Below are 23,354 nucleotides of genomic sequence, written 5' to 3' on the forward strand. Positions count from 1 at the left end.
GAGAGAGAAACAGAGAGAGAGAGAAACAGAGAGAGAGAGAGACAGAGACAGAGAGAGAGAGAAACAGAGAGAGAGAAACAGAGAGAGAGAGAGACAGAGAGAGAGAGAAACAGAGAGAGAGAAACAGAGAGAGAGAGAAACAGAGAGAGAGAGAGAGAGAGAAACAGAGAGAGAGAAACAGAGAGAGAGTGAGGAGAGAGAGAGAGAGAAGGAAAGATATATATACAGAAAGAGACAGAGAGAGAGAGAGAGAGAGAGAGAGAGAGAGAGAGAGAAGGAAAGATATATATACAGAAAGAGACAGAGAGAGAGAAGGAAAGATATATATACAGAAAGAGACAGAGAGAGAGAGAGAGAGAGAGAGAGAGAGAGAGAGAAGGAAAGATATATATACAGAAAGAGACAGAGAGAGAGAGAGAGAGAGAGAGAGAGAGAGAGAGAGAAGGAAAGATATATATACAGAAAGAGACAGAGAGAGTGGCTATTATTTACTCTATACCTCCATAATTATTCTAATGATGTCAGGTAAGACCAAAAGTTTCACTTTTTTTTCAAATAAGGTAATTTCCAAATGATTATAATATAGACCATAATTATCTTTAAGGTCTTTATGTTGGAGTTCAGACTTTATTTGAAAAGTTTAAGTAGGAAAATGTATGAATTGTGACCTTTACAGAGGAAGATGCCAAGTCTCTAAAATGGCTTTTCAGTCAATCAGGTATTTCAGAAAACACAGTTTGCTTCTCCACTCTTCTCCACTCTTCTCCACTCTTCTCCACTCTTCTCCACTCTTCTCCACTCTTCTCCACTCACAGCTGTCCCCCATGGTTATTCATTAAATTAGAAAAACTTTCTCCGTAAAGCTGAACTATCGTCAGGGTTTTATACGGTCTAAAATTGGTGCCTCTCTTTTCACTGTCAGCGTGGTTTTTCCAGATTTATGATATCTGTAACATCCGTAACGGTTGCATCATAACATCTAATGTATCGTATCTTTTCTTATTCACCTTTACTGTTCTGTGGATTTGACAGATAATATCGTATCGTATCTTCGTAGCTTCAGAAGTCAGTTCAGTCACCACATTGTGTGCGCTTGTTCTGTATTCCTCAGACCTTCACTGAAGCAATTGTTGAAAAAAGATGTGTTCTAGTTAAGATTGTCACGGAAAATCTAATTAAAAAATTTATATATTATATATATATTTAAAAAATGTATATAGCCTTTCTGACGTCATCTGATATCTCAAAGTGCTGTACAGAAACCCAGCCTCAAACCCCAAACAGCAAGCAATGCAGGTCTTGAAGCATGGTGGTTAGGAAAAACTCCCTAGAAAGGCCAAAACCTAGGAAGAAACCTAGAGAGGAACCAGGCTATGAGGGGTGGCCAGTCCTCTTCTGGCTGTGCCGGGTGGAGATTATAACAGAACATGACCAAGATGTTCAAATGTTCATAGATGACCAGCATGGTCGAATAATAATAATCACAGTGGTTGTCGAGGGTGCAGCAAGTCAGCTCCTCAGGAGTAAATCTCAGTTCGCTTTTCATAGCCGATCATTAAGAGTACCTCTACCGTTCCTGCTGTCTCTAGAGAGTTGAAAACAGCAGGTCTGGGACAGGTAGCACGTCCGGTGAACAGGTCAGTGTTCCATAGCCGCAGGCAGAACAGTTGAAACTGGAGGAGCAGCTGCATTTCTCTTAAATGGCAGAACTATTTTTAGATAGAAAGATGAGAAGAGTGTTTATCAACCATCTGAATAGACCTGGAGCCTCTTTTTCAAACGAAAGCCCCCCCGAAATATACTTTATCCACTGTCCAGAAAAGTTTTTCATGTATATAGTCTCACGTGTATATTTCGTTACAATATTTCAGAAAAACTGTAATACGAAACAAGTGTTATATTTTTGTCTACATTCAACAGGTAAAGGTTCATCTACACTACCCGGTCAAAAGTTTGGGGTCACTTAGAAATGTCCTTGTTTTTGAAAGAAAAGCACTTTTTTTGTCCATTAAAATAACATCAAATTAATCAGAAATACAGTGTAGACATTGTTAATGTTGTAAATGACTATTGTAGCTGGAAATTTTAATGGAATATCTACAAAGGCGTACAGAGGCTCATTATCAGCAACCATCACTCCTGTGTTCCAGTGACACGTTGTGTTATCTAATATAAAGTTCCTCATTTTTAAAAGGCAGTCAACCTCTTCACTGTCTTCAACAGTTTAGCGTGATGCTGGCCTTCGAGGCAGAGTTCCTCTGTCCAGTGTCTGTGTTCTGTTGCTCATCTTAATCTTTTGTTTTTATTGGCCAGTCTGAGATATGGCTTTTTCTTTGCATTAGTAGTCATTTAGGTCAACATTGGATCATTCAGAGATCCTCACTGAACTTCTGGAGAGAGTTTGCTGCACTGAAAGTAAAGGGGCTGAATAATTTTGCACGCCCAATTTTTCAGTTTTTGATTTGTTAAAAAAGTTTGAAATATCCAATAAATGTCGTTCCACTTCATGATTGTGTCCCACTTGTTGTTGATTCTTCACAAAAAAATACAGTTTTATATCTTTATGTTTGAAGCCTGAAATGTGGCAAAAGGTCGCAAAGTTCAAGGGGGCCGAATACTTTCGCAAGGCACTGTAACTCTGTTCTCTCTGTTTTTTTGTTTTATAGACTGTACCTGGGGCATAATATCTTTGACCCATAACTAACTCTGTTCTCTCTGTTTTTTGTTCTAATAACTGTACCTGGGGCATAATATCTCTGACCCAGAACTAACTCTGTTCTCTCTGTTTTTTGTTTTATAGACTGTACCTGGGGCATAATATCTCTGACCCAGAACTAACTCTGTTCTCTCTGTTTTTTGTTTTATAGACTGTACCTGGGGCATAATATCTCTGACCCGGAACTAACTCCGTTCTCTCTGTTTTTTGTTTTATAGACTGTACCTGGGGCATAATATCTCTGACCCGGAACTAACTCCGTTCTCTCTGTTTTTTGTTTTATAGACTGTACCTGGGGCATAATATCTCTGACTTTAACCTCTCTGCTTCTCTTCATCTCTGTGTGTCTCAATCTCACCTGCTATCTGAGACACGGGGACACGAGACACAAAGCAGGTAAACTATTGCTTATTGAATAAAATATCTCTCCCTGAGCAATTGTGTTGGTATAAAATAATATATTTTCCCTTTTTTTGCATAGAATATGGCTCAATATCGTATTATTTGTATTTTTTGTATGCTATGCTCATCTTTATCAATAATAGTAACAATGACGGACCTGAATGTGTATTGTATACGTCCAAAGAAACTATATCATCAGACACCAGGCACAACACACACAGAGTACTGACACAGACACTGTCATTGACACAGAGCACCTCTCTCACGTCTCTTATCACTCTTACCTCTCTAACCTCTCGTACGTCTCTTACCACTCAAACCTCTCTAACCTCTCTTACCTCTCTAACCTCTCTTACCTCTCTAACCACTCTAACCTCTCTAGCCTCTCTTACCTCTCTAACCTCTCTTACCTATTTAACCTCTCTTACCTCTCTAACCTCTCTTACGTCTCTTACCTCTCTAACCTCTCTAACCTCTCTAACCTCTCTTACCTCTCTAACCTCTCTTACCTCTCTAACCTCTCTAACCTCTATAACCTCTCTTACCTCTCTAATCTATCTACCCTCTCTTACCTCTCTCACGTCTCTTACCTCTCTAACCTCTCTTACCTCTCTAACCTCTCTTACCTCTCTTACTTCTCTAACCTCTCTCACCTCTCTAACCTCTCTTACCTCTCTAACCTCTCTAACCTCTCTTACATCTCTCACCTCTCTTACCTCTCACCTCTCTAACCTCTCTAACCTCTCTCACCTCTCTAACCTCTCTAGCCTCTATAACCTCTCTCACGTATCTTACCTCTCTAACCTCTCTAACCTCTCTTACCTCTCTAGCCTCTCTTACCTCTCTCACGTCTCTTACCTCTCTAACCTCTCTTACCTCTCTTACCTCTCTAACCTCTCTAACCTCTCTTACCTCTCTAACCTCTCTTACCTCTCTAACCTCTCTAACCTCTCTAACCTCTCTTACATCTCTCACCTCTCTTACCTCTCACCTCTCTAACCTCTCTAACCTCTCTAAACTCTCTCACCTCTCTAAACTCTCTCACCTCTCTAACCTCTCTTACATCTCTAACTTCTCTAACCTCTCTCACCTCTCTCACCTCTCTTATGTCTCTTACCTGTCTTTCGTTTCTTACGTCTCTTGGATCTCTTGCAGCAACATAAATGGCATCTGTCATTCTGTAGGCTATTTTGTTCATCAGCATTGCTTAACTTAACTTTGTCAGTCTCATCGACTCACAGAAAAGTAATTGTCCACCATTTTGTTTTGACAGGCAATGAGGAGTTTCACCACCAACAGCATTATCCAAGAGAGTGGTACGGGTTTATTATCATACTCCAGTAACGTGTGTGTGTGTGTGTGTGTGTGTGTGTGTGTGTGTGTGTGTGTGTGTGTGTGTGTGTGTGTGTGTGTGGGGGGTGTGTGGTGCGTGTGTGTGTGTGTGTGTGTGGACAGTACATGTCTAGTCAGTGATCTGACATGAATCGCTCATCTCAAATGTACAGAATCAGAAAGTATTCAGACCCTTTGACTTTTTCAACATTTTGTTACTTTACAGCCTTATTCTAAAATGTATAGAAAAGTTATTTCCCCTCATCAATCGACCCAATTCATAATCATATTAAAATAAACGCATTTACATTAGTTTTCAGACCCTTTACTATGAGACTCTACATTGAGCTCAGGCGCATCCTGTTTCCATTGATCATCCGTGAGATGTTTCAACAACTTGTTTGGAGTCCACCTGTGGTGAATTCAAATGACTGGACATGATTTGGAAAGGCACATACCTGTCTCTGACAGTGCATGTCAGAGTGAAAACCAAACCACTAGGCCAAAGGAATTGTCTGTAGAGCACCGAGACAGGATTGTGTCGGGTAGATGGAGAAGGGTACCAAAACATTTATGCACCATTGAAGGTCCCCACAACACAGTGGTCTCCATCAGTCTTCAACGGAAGAAGTTTGGAATCACCAAGACTCTTCCTAATGCTGGCCGCCAGGCCAAACTGAGCAATCGGGGAGAAGGGCCTTGGTCAGGAGGTGACCAAGAACCTAATGGTCACTCTGACAGAGCTTCAGAGTTCCTCTGTGGAGATGGAAGAACCTTCCAGAAGGACAACCAAACCATCTCTGCAATCGATCAGGCCTTTATGGTAGAGAGGCCAGACGGAAGCAACTCCTCAGTAAAAGGCACATGACAGCCCACTTGGAGTTTGCCAAAAAGCACCTAAAGGACTCTCAGGCCATGAGAAGAAAGATTATCTGGTCTGATGAAACCAAGATTGAAGTCTTTGGCCTGAATGCCAAACGTCATTTCTGGAGGAAACCTGGCACCATCCCAACGGTGAAGCATGGTGGTGGCAGCATCATGCTGTGGGGATGTTTTTCAGCAGCAGGGACTGGGAGACAAGTCGGGATCGAGGCAAAGATGAACGGAGCAAAGTACAGAGAGATCCTTGATGAAACCTGCACCAGAGCGTTCAGGATCTCAGACTGTGGCCAAGGTTCACCTTCCAACAGGACAACGACCCTAAGCACACAGCCAAGACAACGCAGGAGTGGCTTCGGGACAAGTCTCTTAATGTTCTTGAGTGGCCCAGTTAAAAAATTAAAACCACTTTTTACTTTGACATTTTGGGTTATTGTGTAGATTGATGAGGGAAAAAGCAACTTAACAAAATGTGAAAAAGTCAAGGGGTCTGAATACTTTCCAAATGCCCTGTATATCTGGCACCCGAACAAATGTATTTTATGGTAGACACACAGATGTGATTTGTAAATGTCAGTAATTTAGCAGACACTCTTATCCAGAGACACTTACAGTTAGTGCCTTCATATTCAGATAGTAGCCATAGGAAGCACATTTTTCCCCAATGAAGTAGCAGAGTCAGCGCTAGTATGAAAAGACCAGCCCCAGTTGTTTTTTGATGTGTGTTGATGTGTATTGATGTGTATTGATGCATGTGATGTATGTTGATGTATATTGATGTATATTGATGTATATTGATGCATATTGATGTATGTGATGTATATTGATGTGTATTGATGTATATTGATGCATATTGATGTGTATTGATGCATGTGATGCATGTGATGTATATTGATGTATGTGATGTATATTGATGTATATTGATGTATATTGATGTGTATTGATGTATATTGATGTGTATCGATGCATGTGATGTATATTGATGTATATTGATGTATGTTGATGTATATTGATGTGTATTGATGCATGTGATGCATGTGATGTATATGGATGTATATTGATGTATATTTATGTGTATTGATGTATATTGATGTGTATTGATGTATATTGATGTATGTGATGTATATTGATGTATATGGATGTATATTGATGTATATTGATGTATATTGATGTATGTGATGTATATTGATGTGTATTGATGTATATTGATGTATATGGATGTATGTTGATGTATGTGATGTATATGGATGTATATTGATGTATATTGATGTATGTTGATCTATATTGATGTATATTGATGTATATTGATGTATATTGATGCATGTGATGTATATTGATGTATATTGATGTGTATTGATGTATATTGATGTATTTGATGTATATTGATGTATGTGATGTATATTGATGTATATTGATGCATGTGATAGTTTAATGCAGGAGAACGTGGAGGAAGAGGAGAATCAGCAGCAGGAGAATCCCATCTACGGAAACATCACTGCAGGTGACATCACATCACATAACAGCATAATATCAATGGAAACATCACGACAGATCACATCACATCATATAATATCTATGGAAACAACACTACAGATGACATCACATAACATAACATAATATCTATGGAAACAACACTACAGATGACATCACATAACATAATATCTATGGAAACATCACTACAGATGACATCACATCACATAACATAATATCTATGGAAACATCACTACAGATGACATCACATCACATAACATAATATCTATGGAAACAACACTACAGATGACATCATATCACATAACATAATATCTATGGAAACATTACTACAGATGACATCACATCACATAACATAATATCTATGGAAACATCACTACAGATGACATCACATCACATAACATAATATCTATGGAAACAACACTACAGATGACATCATATCACATAACATAATATCTATGGAAACATTACTACAGATGACATCACATCACATAACATAATATCTATGGAAACATTACTACAGATGACATCACATCACATAACATAATATCTATGGAAACATCACTACATGCAAAGGGCACCATGCCCATAGGAGGCACGGGGGCACGTGTCTTCTCACATTTGTCCTTTAAAAAATATATACAAATTATATATATATATATATATATATATATATATATATATATATATATATATATATATAAATAAATTGGTTCTCTGTAATACTGCAAGCCACCTAGCAGTTTTATGAAGTTGACTTTAGCCCAGATAGGTTCCCAATCTCCCAACCTCATAACTAGCTACCCAGAAGCCATTTCAGGCTATCCTGAAATGGGAGATTGGGAAAAAGCTGTTTCAGGTGTTTGAAAAATGCAAAATTCTTCAACTTGTGGAAGGATGGCCTAGTGGAAGGATGGCCTAGTGGAAGGATGGCCTAGTGGAAGGATGGCCTAGTGGCCGGATGGCCTAGTGGAAGGATGGCCTAGTGGAAGGATGGCCTAGTGGAAGGATGGCCTAGTGGAAGGATGGCCTAGTGGAAGGATGGCCTAGTGGAAGGATGGCCTAGTGGAAGGATGGCCTAGTGGAAGGATGGCCTAGTGGCCGGATGGCCTAGTGGAAGGATGGCCTAGTGGAAGGATGGCCTAGTGGAAGGATGGCCTAGTGGAAGGATGGCCTAGTGGAAGGATGGCCTAGTGGAAGGATGGCCTAGTGGAAGGATGGCCTAGTGGCCGGATGGCCTAGTGGAAGGATGGCCTAGTGGAAGGATGGCCTAGTGGCCGGATGGCCTAGTGGAAGGATGGCCTAGTGGAAGGATGGCCTAGTGGCCGGATGGCCTAGTGGAAGGATGGCCTAGTGGAAGGATGGCCTAGTGGATGGCCGGATGGCCTAGTGGAAGGATGGCCTAGTGGAAGGATGGCCTAGTGGAAGGATGGCCTAGTGGAAGGATGGCCTAGTGGCCGGATGGCCTAGTGGAAGGATGGCCTAGTGGAAGGATGGCCTAGTGGCCGGATGGCCTTGTGGAAGGATGGCCTAGTGGCCGGATGGCCTAGTGGCCGGATGGCCTAGTGGAAGGATGGCCTTGTGGAAGGATGGCCTAGTGGAAGGATGGCCTAGTGGCCGGAAGGCCTTGGCCCCCCTCTGCCCCCCCCCCGTAATCGATTAAATGTCTGTATTTTTGTACTTAAGTATTCTAGCGTGACTTCAGCGTAGAACCCTCCTCTCTCTTTCTCCCTCTCTCTTCCATAATTTTGGGTCAGTCAAAGTGGTCAGGTATTCTGCCACAGTGTACTCTCTGTTTAGGGCCAAATAGCATTCTAGTTTGCTCAGTTTTTTTGTCAAGTAATTACCTTTTTGCTTTCTCGTGATTTGGTTGGGTTTAATTGTGTTGCTGTACTGGGGCTCGTTGGGGTCTGTTTGTGTTTGTGAAAAGAGCCCCAGGACCAGCTTGCTCTCCAGGTTCATCTCTCTGTAGGTGATGGCTTTGTTATGGAAGGTTTGGGAATCGCTTCCTTTTAGGTGGTTGTAGAATTTAATGCCTCTTTTCTGGATGTTGATCATTAGAGGGTATCAACCTAATTCTGCTCTGCAAGCATTATTTGGTGTTCTACGTTGTACACTGAGGATATTTTTTTACAGAATTCTGCATGCAGTCTCAATTTGTTGTTTGTCCCATTTTGTCAAACACTTGGTTGTTGAGCGGACCCCAGACAGCCGTAAAGGGCAATGGTCTCTATAACTGATTCAAGTATTTTTAGCCAGATCCTAATTGGTATTTCGCGTTTTATGATCCCTTAAATGGCACAGAAGACCCTTCTTGCCTTGTCTCTCAGATCGTGCGCGGCTTTGTGGAAGTTACCTGTGGCGCTGATGTTTAGGCCAAGGAGTCTAGAAACGTTCAATGGAATTCTGGAATCGAACGGAGATGGTTCCTCAAAGCGGAAACTAGTCAATTGATTAAATCGGGTGTTGGAGGAGTTGCTACGGAATGGAGAGGACAACAGTCCATGTGGATTTGATGCTATTCCTCTTGTGTTGGGAAAGGCTGGTAAACAAGCAGTTTACGGTCAAGTCTACACCAATTGTATTCGGCGCATGTGATCTATACAATTTGATTTGATGCCGTGATTTCGGCATGAAGCATTAAAAACGGGACTTTTAAGCGGTTATTGTCTTGCTCTTTTGCTATAATCAGAGGGCTAATATCAATACTTTCATGCCAGTTAACAGATGTCATGCACTTTGACAGGCAAATATTTATAGCCCTGCTATTTAGCCAATGAGTGGCCTAATATCAAGCTAATATTTCGTTTCTTCGGCTAAACAACTCTAGCTTCGCTCTTCCAGCTTTCCCGCGCGCAATAGGCTATGGGCTACGGACGCAATCCTCTCCGCTATTCCTCTTGTCGTGAAATCCAAGGAAAAACTAAAGTCTACAAAAACTATAAGACATTAATGTTGTATACGTTTTTATACTCGGCCTCATGGGCTTTTCGTTGAGAGAAGCATGCTTGCTCTGGCTAATTGCTGAATGTAAAATAGACATAGGCCAAATGAACTGTTTGGGAAAGTTGCAAAGAGATGTATTATCTATTTCACTTGCTTTGGTAATGTAAACATATGTTTCCCATGCCAATAAAGCCCCTTAACCTGAATTGAAATGTACATTTAATTGAGTGCATAGTTGGACTGATTATTAAATGGCTGCACATGACAGACAGGGATGAACACAGTGAACGAAGTGACAGCCATTACAAAAAAATGGAAATCACTTAAAAAAGCACTTGAGCAACTGTAGGCCGTTTGTTCTTTAGTTAAATAAAGGTTAAATAAATATTTTATGTTTTATTTAACGAGGTAAGAAATAACATGATGTAAAAGATGCGCAGGTCAAACAGCGTTTGTTGTTTATTTTCTACATTTGATTTAAATACGCGTGTCTACATTCTATTTAGCATTAGACTAGACATTAGACTACAGGCAACCTACATACATTGAAGTAGTATTTACAGTTGTCACTATGAAAATGAACAAACACAGAAGCACTATCTAACATGAGTATACAGCGTGCAGTAGGATGCAGTCACCACATTTTAACATGAGTATACAGCGTCCAGTAGGATGCAGTCACCACCCTTTAACATGAGTATACAGCGTGCAGTAGGATGCAGTCACCACCCTTTAACATGAGTATACAGCGTGCAGTAGGATGCAGTCACCACCCTTTAACATGAGTATACAGCGTGCAGTAGGATGCAGTCACCACCTTTTAACATGAGTATACAGCGTGCAGTAGGATGCAGTCACCACCTTTTAACATGAGTATACAGCGTGCAGTAGGATGCAGTCACCACCTTTTAACATGAGTATACAGCGTGCAGTAGGATGCAGTCACCACCCTTTAACATGAGTATACAGCGTGCAGTAAGGATGCAGTCACCACCTTTTTAACATTAATATGTAGGATGGCGTTGATCAGTTGATTGACACGTGCAGGCTACTGTTGAACGATACACTTCCCTCCAGTGTGGATGTTCGCCAACTTTTTATAGTTCTGTGTAATTTATCGTTATAGTTATCGGCTTGGGTGTGGACGGCCCTCAACGCTCAAATTAGTAAATGCTTCTTGCGGATAACAGGAATGTGGTCTGAACACAGCAGTGGTTCTCAGTCGCGGGGTTGATTTGATGGAAATCACGATTGCAACAATGATAGCCTTCTAACAAGGGATTTCATATTCTATGCTATTTAGTTTGATTTATAATTTTGGATGGGGAGGGTTACATGTTTTGTTTTCTCCAAATACTCTGGGAGGCCCAGGTAAAAAATATATTTTCCCCGGGGGAGAATGACAACAATTTTCATTTCAGAGGTCCGATTACCTCCAGGTATCCCTCAATATAAATAACCATTACTCCCTAATGACACAACATTAACATCGGTCAATTTAGGTTTTTACATCAACAAATAACCTTCAATTCATTGCATTTTCAGCTCTTATCAAAAAATGAAAATTAACAAATGAAAACATTTAATACAATTTCTTTTTTTTAATGATATTTCTCAAAAACGTTTGTTTTATTTTGTCCCATAAAATAATCTGTACTATCCCTGACTTTGAATACCACTGCTCTAAGGTTGTATCTCACATTGTATCTCACATTTCTTGACATGGATTTTGACAACAAAAAATGTACATGTATGTATTACAAAAATAAAAAAATGTAGCCAGTTTATATTTAAAGCAAGTTTCTATAAATTCTAACCTTCACAACGAAACGCGTACAGTTTAATTTACAGTTGTAAGTAAACAGCGCTATATATTTAACAGTCTCGTAGCTGAACGATAAGAATAACGTTTTTTTTTTTACAAGTATAGCTATCTTACTGCCTACTAACTGATGCAATAGAATTAGGCAGAATAACCTTTGTGTTTTGTTTGCGAACGCTATCTGACAGATAGTATCTGTAAAGTTCATCAGCGTGTCATTCTTCTTCTTACGCCAACAACACAGTGACATCGAATACTAACAATACTATATACCCTGAACTTGTGTACATCAAGCTTCAGTTTTTTCCATTTAGATATGATCATGATTGTGTTCTAGTTTCCTGAGTTAAATGGAAACGTGCGTTTATCACTAAATCGTGTGTGTGTGTGTGTGTGTGTGTGTGTGTGTGTGTGTGTGTGTGTGTGTGTGTGTGTGTGTGTGTGTGTGTGTGTGTGTGTGTGTGTGTGTGTGTGTGTGTGTGTGTGTGTGTGTGTGTGTGTGTGTTCTGTGAAGACCTGTGCTATGAACCCATGACCAAGCAACGTTCCAGAGACGACAGAAAGGTACGTACATCGTGCCAAAATTATTATTGTTCACATACAACTGTCATTACATGAATATTTGCTTTTAGAATTATTTGGTTTTAAACTGTACTGTGTAAATTAAAACAAAACAATATATAGAGGACATAGTTTGATTTACTTTAATGAACTGCCAATGGCACGAAAAACAAAATGTGAATGACGAACTATCATCTCATCTCATAATGGTCATAATTGAAAACGACGGTCTGCTATTTTTATATTTATATATTGTTTTCCACCCTGAGAGGAAATGAACTACGCCTATATTCAGTATTCATGCTAATAACAAAATGTCGAAATAGGCGTATATATATTGCAGTTATATCGCTTAGACCACAAGTCGCTTAGACCACACAGCTTATAGTAAGCTACATTACAAAGAGCACCATATTCCTTTTATAGTTCACCACTTCTGACCAAAAGTAGTGCACTATATAGGGAATAGGGTGGCATAGGGCTCTGGTCTAAAGTAGTGCACTATGTAGGGAATATGGTTCCATAGGGCTCTGGTCTAAAGTAGTGCACTATGTAGGGAATAGGGTTCCATAGGACTCTGGTCTGAAGTAGGTCACTATGTAGTGAATAGGGTTCCATAAGTCTCTGGTCTAAAGTAGTGCACTATGTAGGGAATAGGGTTCCATAGAGCTCTGGTCTAAAGTAGTGCACTCTGTAGGAAATAGGGTGCCATAGGGCTCTGGTCTAAAGTAGGGCACTATGTAGGGAACAGGGTTCCATAAGTCTCTGGTCTAAAGTAGTGCACTATGTAGGGAATAGGGTGCCATAGGGCTCTGGCCTAAAGTAGTGCACTGTATTTTAAAGCGCACCATGTTAACTCAGTCTGTTTCTATAGTAGTTCACAGTCATCTGCTGTGGTCAAGGCCATCTCTAGTTCTCTACACCACACCGTGTACAACGCAGCCAATATCTGCTTTATAGGCTATATATAGTACTATTTTTCTGAATGCATGAGAAGTTACCAAGGACAGGATGCTCTCCGACTTTCAAGTTTCAAACTTTATTTGCCACACGCACAGGATACAACAGGTGTAAAACAGCACAGTGAAAGTCTCACCTTGAGATCTCTTGTAATATAGTATATTAATAGTGTTCATATATAGTATACTAACAGTGTTCATATATAGTATACTAATAGTGTTCATATATAGTATACTAACAGTGTTCATATATAGTATATTAACACTGTTCATATATAGTATATTAACACTGTTCATATATAGTATACTAACAGTGTTCATATATAGTATACTAATAGTGTTCATATATAGTATACTAACAGTGTTCATATATAGTATACTAACAGTGTTCATATATAGTATATTAACAGTGTTCATATATAGTATACTAATAGTGTTCATATATAGTATACTAACAGTGTTCATATATAGTATACTAACAGTGTTCATATATAGTATACTAACAGTGTTCATATATAGTATACTAACAGTGTTCATATATAGTATACTAACAGTGTTCATATTCATATATAGTATACTAATAGTGTTCATATATAGTATACTAACAGTGTTCATATATAGTATACTAACAGTGTTCATATATAGTATACTAACAGTGTTCATATATAGTATACTAACAGTGTTCATATATAGTATACTAACAGTGTTCATATATAGTATACTAACAGTGTTCATATATAGTATACTAACAGTGTTCATATATAGTATACTAACAGTGTTCATATATAGTATACTAACAGTGTTCATATATAGTATACTAACAGTGTTCATATATAGTATACTAATAGTGTTCATATATAGTATATTAATAGTGTTCATATATAGTATACTAATAGTGTTCATATATAGTATACTAATAGTGTTCATATATAGTATACTAACAGTGTTCATATATAGTATACTAACAGTGTTCATATATAGTATACTAACAGTGTTCATATATAGTATACTGTCAGGACCCGGTTACGAACCTGGGTCTCCGGAGTGAGAAACAGTCACTTAACCAACTGAGCCACGAATAGTCAGCAGAACCCAGAAGATGAGGCAGACACAGCAGTACTTAAGACGGTGTATTTAATAAAGTAAAAAGGAGAAGTCCTTCAATACAAAAATGGCAAATCCAAAAGGTGGTAGGAATAGCACAAAAAAGCCTCAAGAGATACTCAAAAACAAAAACAGAATTCCACAAGAGCATCCACCGGAATCGACAAGAAAACACAGAACACTAGGGCTGGGTGCTAACATACAAACACAGAGCACAGAACTGAGGGAAACTAAGGGTTTAAATACAATCAGGGGAAAACGAGGCACAGGTGCAAATAATAATGGGGAACAAGGGAAAAAACATAAGGTCAAAAAGCACAATGGGGGCATCTAGTGACCAAAACCCGGAACAACCCTGGCCAAATCCTGACAGAATCCCCCCTAGGAACGGCTCCTGACGTTCCTACCAGCTCTCTCAGGGTGGAGGGCCCTGAACTGACGAATGAGGTCAGGATCCAGGATGTCTTTGGCAGGTACCCAGGAGCGCTCCTCGGGACCGTAGCCTTCCCAGTCCACCAGATACTGCCAGGACCGCTGCACCCGGCGGGAATCCAGTATCCGATGGACGGTTGCCGGCTGGCCTCCAATGACACGAGGCGGAGGGGGAGGTCTGTCTGCCGGGACAAGGGGAGAAAAAACAACAGGTTTTAACAATGAAATGTGAAATGTGGGATTAATCTTAAGGGATCTGGGTAAGTGTAGGCGATAAGAAACTGGGTTAACTCTCCTGGCAACCTTGAAGGGACCGATGTATTTTTGGGACAGCTTGCGAGACTCCACCCGTAGAGGTAAGTCTCTTGTGGAGAGCCAGACTCTCTGGCCGGGGCGCAGGGTAGGCCCGGGACGGCGACGTCTGTTGGCTTGTTGTTGGTACCTATGTGAGGAACGCATAAGATTAAGACGGGTCTTCCTCCACATAAGCCGACAGCGTCTGACGAACTTCAAGGCTGAAGGCACTCTGACTTCTGCCTCCTGGTCCGGGAACAATGGAGGAGCATAGCCAAACTGACACTCGTGCGGGGACATACCAGTGGAGGAGGAGCGCAAGGTGTTGTGCGCGTATTCGGCCCAAACAATAAAGGATGACCATGTGGACGGGTTGTCACGAGTCATACATCGGAGGGTGGTTTCCAGCTCTTGATTCATCCTCTCTGTTTGGCCGTTGGACTCCGGATGGTACCCTGAAGATAGACTGGCAGAAGCCCCCATGAGTTGGCAGAAGGCCTTCCAAAACCTTGAGGCGAACTGGGGACCTCTGTCAGAAACCATATCTTGAGGAATGCCGAAGACTCGGAACACATGATTAATTACCAACTCAGCCGTTTCCTTGGCAGAAGGTAACTTAGTCAGAGGGACGAACCTGGCCGCCTTTGAAAACCTGTCGATTATGACTAGGATAGTAGTATTGCCATGGGATGGAGGAAGTCCAGTAATAAAGTCCAATGAGATATGGGACCAGGGTCTGTGGAGAACAGGTAAAGGGTGAAGGAGTCCTTGAGGGCGGAGGTGAGAAGATTTGCCCTGGCAGCACACGGGACAGGCATTGACGAAAGTGGCAACGTCTTCTCTTATGGTAGGCCACCAGAACTTACGCTGGATGAACTCCAAGGTGCGACCTACGCCCGGATGACAGGTGAGGCGAGAGGAGTGCCCCCACAGAAGGACCTGAGTCCTCACTGCCTTGGGGACAAACAACCGATTGGCAGGACCTCCTTTCGGGTCCGGTTCGCTAGCTTGAGCACGTCTCACGGTATCCTCAACTTGCCACGAGATCGGAGCCACAATCTTAGCAGCAGGAAGGACAGGCATGTCCGTGTCATCTCGAATGGCAGGAGCGTAGACTCGGGACAGGGCATCCGGTTTGAGATTCTTCGACCCGGGCCGATAGGTGAGGATAAACTGGAATCGATTGAAGAAAAGAGACCATCTAGCTTGTCTAGAGTTCAACCGCTTCGCCTGCTGGATATACTCCAGATTTTTGTGGTCCGTAAGCACTTGAAACGGGTGAGAAGCCCCCTCGAGCCAGTGTCTCCATTCCTTCAATGCCATCTTAACCGCTAGGAGTTCACGATCCCCCACATCGTAGTTCCTCTCAGTCGGGGTAAGCCGGTGTGAGAAGAAAGCGCACGGATGAAGCTTCTTGTCTTCACCCCTCTGAGACAGGACAGCTCCAACACCAACCTCTGATGCGTCTACCTCCACCACAAATGGTTCATCCGTAGTCGGTAGTATCAGGATGGGAGCAGAGAGAACGCGCTGCTTGAGTCCTTGGAAGGCCGTCTCAGCTTCTCTTCCCCACAAAAACCTTGCATTGCCACCCTTGGTTAAAGCTGAGAGAGGGGCTGCCACCAAGCTGAAGTTCTTGATGAACTTGCGGTAAAAGTTTGTGAAGCCCAGGAAACGCTGAACTTCCTTAACAGATTTGGGGTTGGGCCAATCCGCTACCCCCCCTACCTTCCTGGGGTCCATTTGGACTCGCCCGGGTTCCACTACAAATCCCAGGAATTGTACTCGGGATGAATGGAATTCACATTTTTCCGGCTTAACGTACAGATGGCTGTCCAGGAGGCGTTTGAGTACTTGTCTGACATGCTTAGTGTGTTCTTGAAGGGAGCTCGAAAAGATGAGGATGTCATCCAAGTAAACGAACACAAATATGTTAAGCATATCCCTAAGCACATCGTTTATGAGCGCTTGGAACACCGCTGGGGCGTTGGTCAGGCCGAAGGGCATCACCAAGTATTCATAGTGACCAGTAGGCGTGTTGAAAGCGGTCTTCCACTCGTCACCAGGTCTGATCCGCACAAGATGGTATGCGTTCAGCAGGTCAAGCTTAGTGAAAACAACTGCTTCCTGGAGCAGCTCGAAGGCTGTGGCCATAAGGGGTAGCGGGTAACGGTTACGGACGGTTATGGCATTGAGTCCCCGGTAGTCGATGCAAGGACGTAATCCACCGTCTTTCTTGGCCACAAAGAAAAACCCTGCTCCCGCCGGGGAGGTGGATGGACGCATGAGGCCTGCTTCCAGAGCGTCCTTGATGTAGGTATCCATAGCAGCTCGTTCGGGTGGAGATAGGGAAAAGATCCGACCCCTGGGGGGCAAGTGCCCGGAAACAGGTCGATGGGGCAATCGTAAGGTCTATGGGGTGGTAGCATGGTGGCCCTCTGTTTGCTAAACACCAGTTTGAGGTCATGGTAACACTCGGGAACTCGGGTCAGGTCGATGGATTCTAAAGACTCGGGAGTAGAACTCGGGGAATTCTGGAAAATACAAGTAGCTTGGCACGTAGGACCCCACTGCTTGATAGTGCCCACAGACCAGTCGATGTGAGGGTTATGGCTGTGAAGCCAGGGGTATCCAAGGACGAGAGGGAACTCGGAACAGGAGATCAAATGAAAGTTCATCAATTCCTGGTGTTGTGAAACTGAAAGTCGCAAGGAGGTAGTGACATGAGTGACAAGTCCAGATCCCAAAGGGCTTCCATCCAATGTAGTGACCCTCATGGGTTCACTTAGAGGTTCAGAGGGAACGCCATTCTCCTTCGCCCAGACACCATCCATGAAGTTACCTGCGGCTCCAGAGTCTACCAAGGCTTGAAGGTGAAGCTTGTGGTTGTCCCAGGAGAGGGTGACTGGAATGAGCAGACGGGAGTTGGACGGATGGGAGGAGGTTATGTTTCCCGTTACAGTTCCCCCGGTCTGTACGGGACAGAGCGTTTCCCTGGAGCCCGGGACACGTGGAACGGAAATGGCCCGGTTTGCCGCAATATAGACAGCGTCGCTCCCTCATCCGGCGGTCTCTCTCAGCCTGGGAGATGCGTCCAATCTGCATGGGTTCCGATGGAGCCAGCGAGGATAAAGGTGGGGACTCGGAGCTGGGACTGATAGGGGCTAGAGGTCTACGGTTGAGTTCTCTCTCTCTCAGACGCTGGTCAATGCGTGAGGCCAACTTGATCAGGGACTCAAGATTGTCCGGTGGTTCCCGAGTGGCCAGTTCATCTTGGATAGTGTCGGAAAGGCCTTTCAGAAAGCACACCGTGAGCGCCTCGTTGTTCCAGCCACTTGCTGCTGCCACCGTGCGGAACTGGATGGCATAGTCCGTCACGCTGCGCCAACCTTGGTGGAGAGTCAGGAGCTGTTTGGCTGAGTCAGAACCACTGCTTGGGCCTTGAAACACTCGTTTGAATTCCTCAGCAAAGGCAGAGTAGCTGGCACAGCAGGAACTATGGGCATCCCACACAGCAGTAGCCCAGGCCAGGGCTTTTTCCGACAGCAGGGTGATGATATAAGCGATCTTAGACCGGTCGGTGGGAAACGACGAGGGTTGTAGCTCAAAGGAGAGAGAACATTGGGTGAGAAACCCTTTACAAGCACTTGGATCACCTGAGAACCGTTGGGGAGGTGGAAGACGAGGTTCAGCCAGGGGGTTAACTGCCATGGGTACGTGAATCTGAGGTACTGGGACGGGAACTGTTGACGGGGTAAGACGATCAGATATTTGCTTAATGGAAGTCAGCATCTCCGACAGAAGATGAGAATGTCTAGCCATTAAGGCCTCTTGCTGAACCAGGGAGGCTTCGTGGCGTTGGACAGTCTCCTGGTGGTGGAACAGCATGGCAAAAAGGTCCTGGGAACTGGCTGCCTCTGGGTTCATTTTGGCTCTGTGTTTCTGTCAGGACCCGGTTACGAACCTGGGTCTCCGGAGTGAGAAACAGTCACTTAACCAACTGAGCCACGAATAGTCAGCAGAACCCAGAAGATGAGGCAGACACAGCAGTACTTAAGACGGTGTATTTAATAAAGTAAAAAGGAGAAGTCCTTCAATACAAAAATGGCAAATCCAAAAGGTGGTAGGAATAGCACAAAAAAGCCTCAAGAGATACTCAAAAACAAAAACAGAATTCCACAAGAGCATCCACCGGAATCGACAAGAATACACAGAACACTAGGGCTGGGTGCTAACATACAAACACAGAGCACAGAACTGAGGGAAACTAAGGGTTTAAATACAATCAGGGGAAAACGAGGCACAGGTGCAAATAATAATGGGGAACAAGGGAAAAAACATAAGGTCAAAAAGCACAATGGGGGCATCTAGTGACCAAAACCCGGAACAACCCTGGCCAAATCCTGACAGTATACTAACAGTGTTCATATATAGTATACTAATAGTGTTCATATATAGTATATTAATAGTGTTCATATATAGTATACTAATAGTGTTCATATATAGTATACTAATAGTGTTCATATATAGTATACTAACAGTGTTCATATATAGTATACTAATAGTGTTCATATATAGTATACTAACAGTGTTCAAATATAGTATATTAATAGTGTTCATGTATAGTATACTAATAGTGTTCATATATAGTATACTAACAATGTTCATATATAGTATATTAACAGTGTTGATATATAGCATATTAATAGTGTTCATATATAGTATACTAACAGTGTTCATATATCGTATACTAACAGTGTCCAGAAATTGGGTAAGATCTCAGTGTTCCGCCCCCCTCCACCCCAGACCCCTCTCCCCCTAGGCCCCCCTCTGTCCAGCCTCCCTCCCCCAGCCCGTTGCCCAGCCTCCCTCCCCCAGCCCGTTCCACAGCTCCCCTCCGCCAGCCCGTTCCCCAGCCCGTTCCCCAGCCCCCCTCCCCCAGCCCGTTCCCCAGCCTCCCTCCCCCAGCCCATACCCCAGCCCGTTCCCCAGCCTCCCTCCCCCAGCCCGTTCCCCAGCCCGTTCCCCAGCCTCCCTCCCCCAGCCCATTCCCCAGCCTCCCTCCCCCAGCCCGTTCCCCAGCCCATTCCCCAGCCTCCCTCCCCCAGCCCGTTCCCCAGCCCATTCCCCAGCCTCCCTCCCCCTAGCCCGTTCCCCAGCCTCCCTCCCCCAGCCCGTTCCCCAGCCCGTTCCCCAGCCTCCCACCCCCAGCCCGTTCCCCAGCCTCCCCCCCAGCCCGTTCCCCAGCCCGTTCCCCAGCCCCCTCCCCCAGCCCCCCTCCCCCAGCCCGTTCCCCAGCCTCCCTCCCCCAGCCCATACCCCAGCCCGTTCCCCAGCCTCCCTCCCCCAGCCCGTTCCCCAGCCCGTTCCCCAGCCCCCTCCCCCAGCCCCCTCCCCCAGCCCGTTCCCCAGCCTCCCTCCCCAGCCCATTCCCCAGCCTCCCTCCCCCAGCCCGTTCCCCAGCCCGTTCCCCAGCCCCCTCCCCCAGCCCGTTCCCCAGCCTCCCTCCCCCAGCCTCCCTCCCCCAGCCTCCCTCCCCCAGCCCATTCCCCAGCCTCCCTCCCCCAGCCCGTTCCCCAGCCCGTTCCCCAGCCCATTCCCCAGCCTCCCTCCCCCAGCCTCCCTCCCCCAGCCTCCCTCCCCCAGCCCATTCCCCAGCCTCCCTCCCCCAGCCTCCCTCCCCCAGCCTCCCTCCCCCAGCCCATTCCCCAGCCTCCCTCCCCCAGCCCGTTCCCCAGCCCGTTCCCCAGCCTCCCTCCCCAGCCCGTTCCCCAGCCTCCCTCCCCCAGCCCGTTCCCCAGCCCGTTCCCCAGCCTCCCTCCCCAGCCTCCCTCCCCCAGCCTCCCTCCCCCAGCCTCCCTCCCCAGCCTCCCTCCCCCAGCCCGTTCCCCAGCCGTTCCCCAGCTCCACCAACCCTGACCTGAAATACTCCTTTGTAATAGATAGTCAAAAAAAGGCCAAATACATCATTATTCTACTGTTCCAACTCCTTCTCTTCAGCCTGCGCCCCAGCCCTACCAACCCGACCTGAACTATGCTTCTCTGGACCTGAACGTGGGACAGATACGCAAGAAGAGGAAACGTCGCTACCATCAGGCCCAGGTTCAGGCCCAGACCGTGCCCGAGACCCAGATGGGTGGGGGTTTCCTGGAAATAGATGCAGAGATGGAGGCCTCCCTCCCCTCACGGAGTAGCAGCCCTCTGGCTTCCAGAAACAGCATCTACCTCAACAGTCTACAGATGGCACTAGAGACAGAGGAGAGGGAATAAAAGGGAGCCAAGGAGAGGGGGAGGGAGATGGAGGAGGATAGAGAGTGGGATGGAGACAGGAAGTGGGAGAGGGGGAGGGAGATGGAGGAGGATAGAGAGTGGGATGGAGACAGGAAGTGGGAGAAGGGGAGGGAGATGGAGGAGGATAGAGAGTGGGATGGAGACAGGAAGTGGGGAGAGGGGGAAGGAGATGGAGGAGGATAGAGAGTGGGATGGAGACAGGAAGTGGGAGAAGGGGAGGGAGATGGAGGAGGATAGAGAGTGGGGTGGAGACAGGAAGCGGGGAGAGGGGGAAGGAGATGGAGGAGGATAGAGAGTGGGATGGAGACAGGAAGTGGGAGAGGGGGAGGGAGATGGAGGAGGATAGAGAGTGGGGTGGAGACAGGAAGCGGGGAGAGGGGGAAGGAGATGGAGGAGGATAGAGAGTGGGGTGGAGACAGGAAATGGGGAGAGGGGGAAGGAGATGGGGGAGGATAGAGAGTGGGATGGAGACAGGAAGTGGGAGAGGGGGAGGGAGATGGAAGAGGATAGAGAGTGGGATGGAGACAGGAAGTGGGAGAGGGGGAGAAAGATACAGTAGGTTATGATGGAAGGATGGAGACAGGAAGTGGGGAGAGGGGGAGAAAGATACAGTAGGTTATGATGTAGGGATGGAGATAGAGCTGGAGATGTAGGGTATGACACATGAGCTGTTCCTAGGGTCTGCTGACCTGTAACTGGGGTGACTGGAGTTAGAGGTCAGGGAGGAAGAACAACGGTTCTAAATGTGAACTCAATTAGGCAGAGAGAGCGAGAAAGAGAGGGAGAGAGACAAAGAGAATGAGAGAGAGAGAGGACTGGTGTTCTTTTAAATATATTTTTTATTTAACCTTTATTTAACTAGGCAAGTACAGGTACAGAGACATCGTACTGACCTACTTTAACCTCTAGTCAATATGTTAGAATCAGACTTTATAGAGAAAGGGGCTCCCACTGCATAAACTGCATATATGTATATATTATTATTATTACTATATATTTTTATTATTACTAGTATTCGTATATACAGTATACAATGCAGTCGGAAAGTATTCAGACCACTTGACTTTTTCCACATTTTGTTACGTTACAGCCTTATTCTAAAATGTTTTTTTTTTATCCCTTCATCAATCTACAAACAATACCCCATAATCACAAAGCAAGTACTGGTTTTTATGATTTTTTTTAACAGATGTATAAAAAATAAAAATCTTAAAATCACATTTACATAAGTATTCAGACCCTTTACTCAGTACTTTGTTGAAGCACCTTTGGCAGTGATAACAGCCTTGAGTCGTCTTGGGTCTGATGCTACAAGTTTGGCACACCTGTATTTGGGGAGTTTCTCCCATTCTTCTCTGCAGATCCTCTCAAACTCTGTTAGGTTGGATGGGGGGGGCGTCGCTGCACAGCTATTTTCAGGTCTCTCAAGAAGCGGTTAGATCAGGTTAATGGCTGGCCTCTGGTTGGGCCACTCAAGTACATTCAGAGACTTGTCCCGAAGCCACTCCTGCATTGTCTTGGCTGTGTGCTTAGGGTCATCGTTCTGTTGGAAGGTGAACCTTCGCCCCAGTCTGAGTTCCTGAGCGCTCTGGAACAGGTTTTCATCAAAGATCTCTCTGTACTTTGCTCTGTTCATCTTTCCCTCATTCCTGACTAGTCTTCCAGTCCCTACATCCCCGCAACATGATTCTGCCACCACCACCATGCTGCCACCACCATGCTGCCACCACCACCATGCTTCACCGTAGGGATGGTACCAGGGACGCTTCCAAAAAATGTTTTTAATCCATTTTAGAATAAGGCTGTAAGGTAACAAAATGTTGAAAAAGGGAAGGGGTCTGAATACTTTCCGAATGTATATATATTCGTATATATATTCTTTGTCAAGGGTTTTTCTTTATTTTGACTATTTTCTACATTGTAGAATAATAGTGAAGATATCAACACTATGAAATAACACATATGGAATCATGTAGTAACCAAAAAAGTGTTAAACAAATCAACATTAATTTTATATTTGAGATTCTTCAAATAACCACTCTTTGCCTTGATGACAGCTTTGCACACTATTGGCATTCTCTCAACCAGCTTCACCTGGAATGCTTTTCCAACGGTCTTGAAGGAATTC

The 23,354-nt window shown here is 44.4% G+C and overlaps 1 protein-coding gene across 1 annotated transcript; it reads left to right on the plus strand.

Moving 5' to 3' along the window:
- The first annotated feature begins 76 nt into the window (after positions 1-76).
- LOC135543987 (uncharacterized) lies at positions 77-22,446 on the plus strand. The gene is made up of 6 exons (XM_064971299.1): positions 77-525; positions 3,002-3,112; positions 4,392-4,434; positions 6,757-6,830; positions 12,100-12,149; positions 20,936-22,446. Exons 1-6 carry the CDS (start codon positions 516-518, stop codon positions 21,203-21,205), a joined length of 558 nt encoding a protein of 185 aa, XP_064827371.1. The 5' UTR covers positions 77-515; the 3' UTR covers positions 21,206-22,446.
- Positions 22,447-23,354: the final 908 nt, after the last annotated feature.

This window comes from Oncorhynchus masou, chromosome 8 (assembly GCF_036934945.1).
Source record: "Oncorhynchus masou masou isolate Uvic2021 chromosome 8, UVic_Omas_1.1, whole genome shotgun sequence".
In the NCBI taxonomy this organism is placed as follows: Eukaryota; Metazoa; Chordata; class Actinopteri; order Salmoniformes; family Salmonidae; genus Oncorhynchus; species Oncorhynchus masou.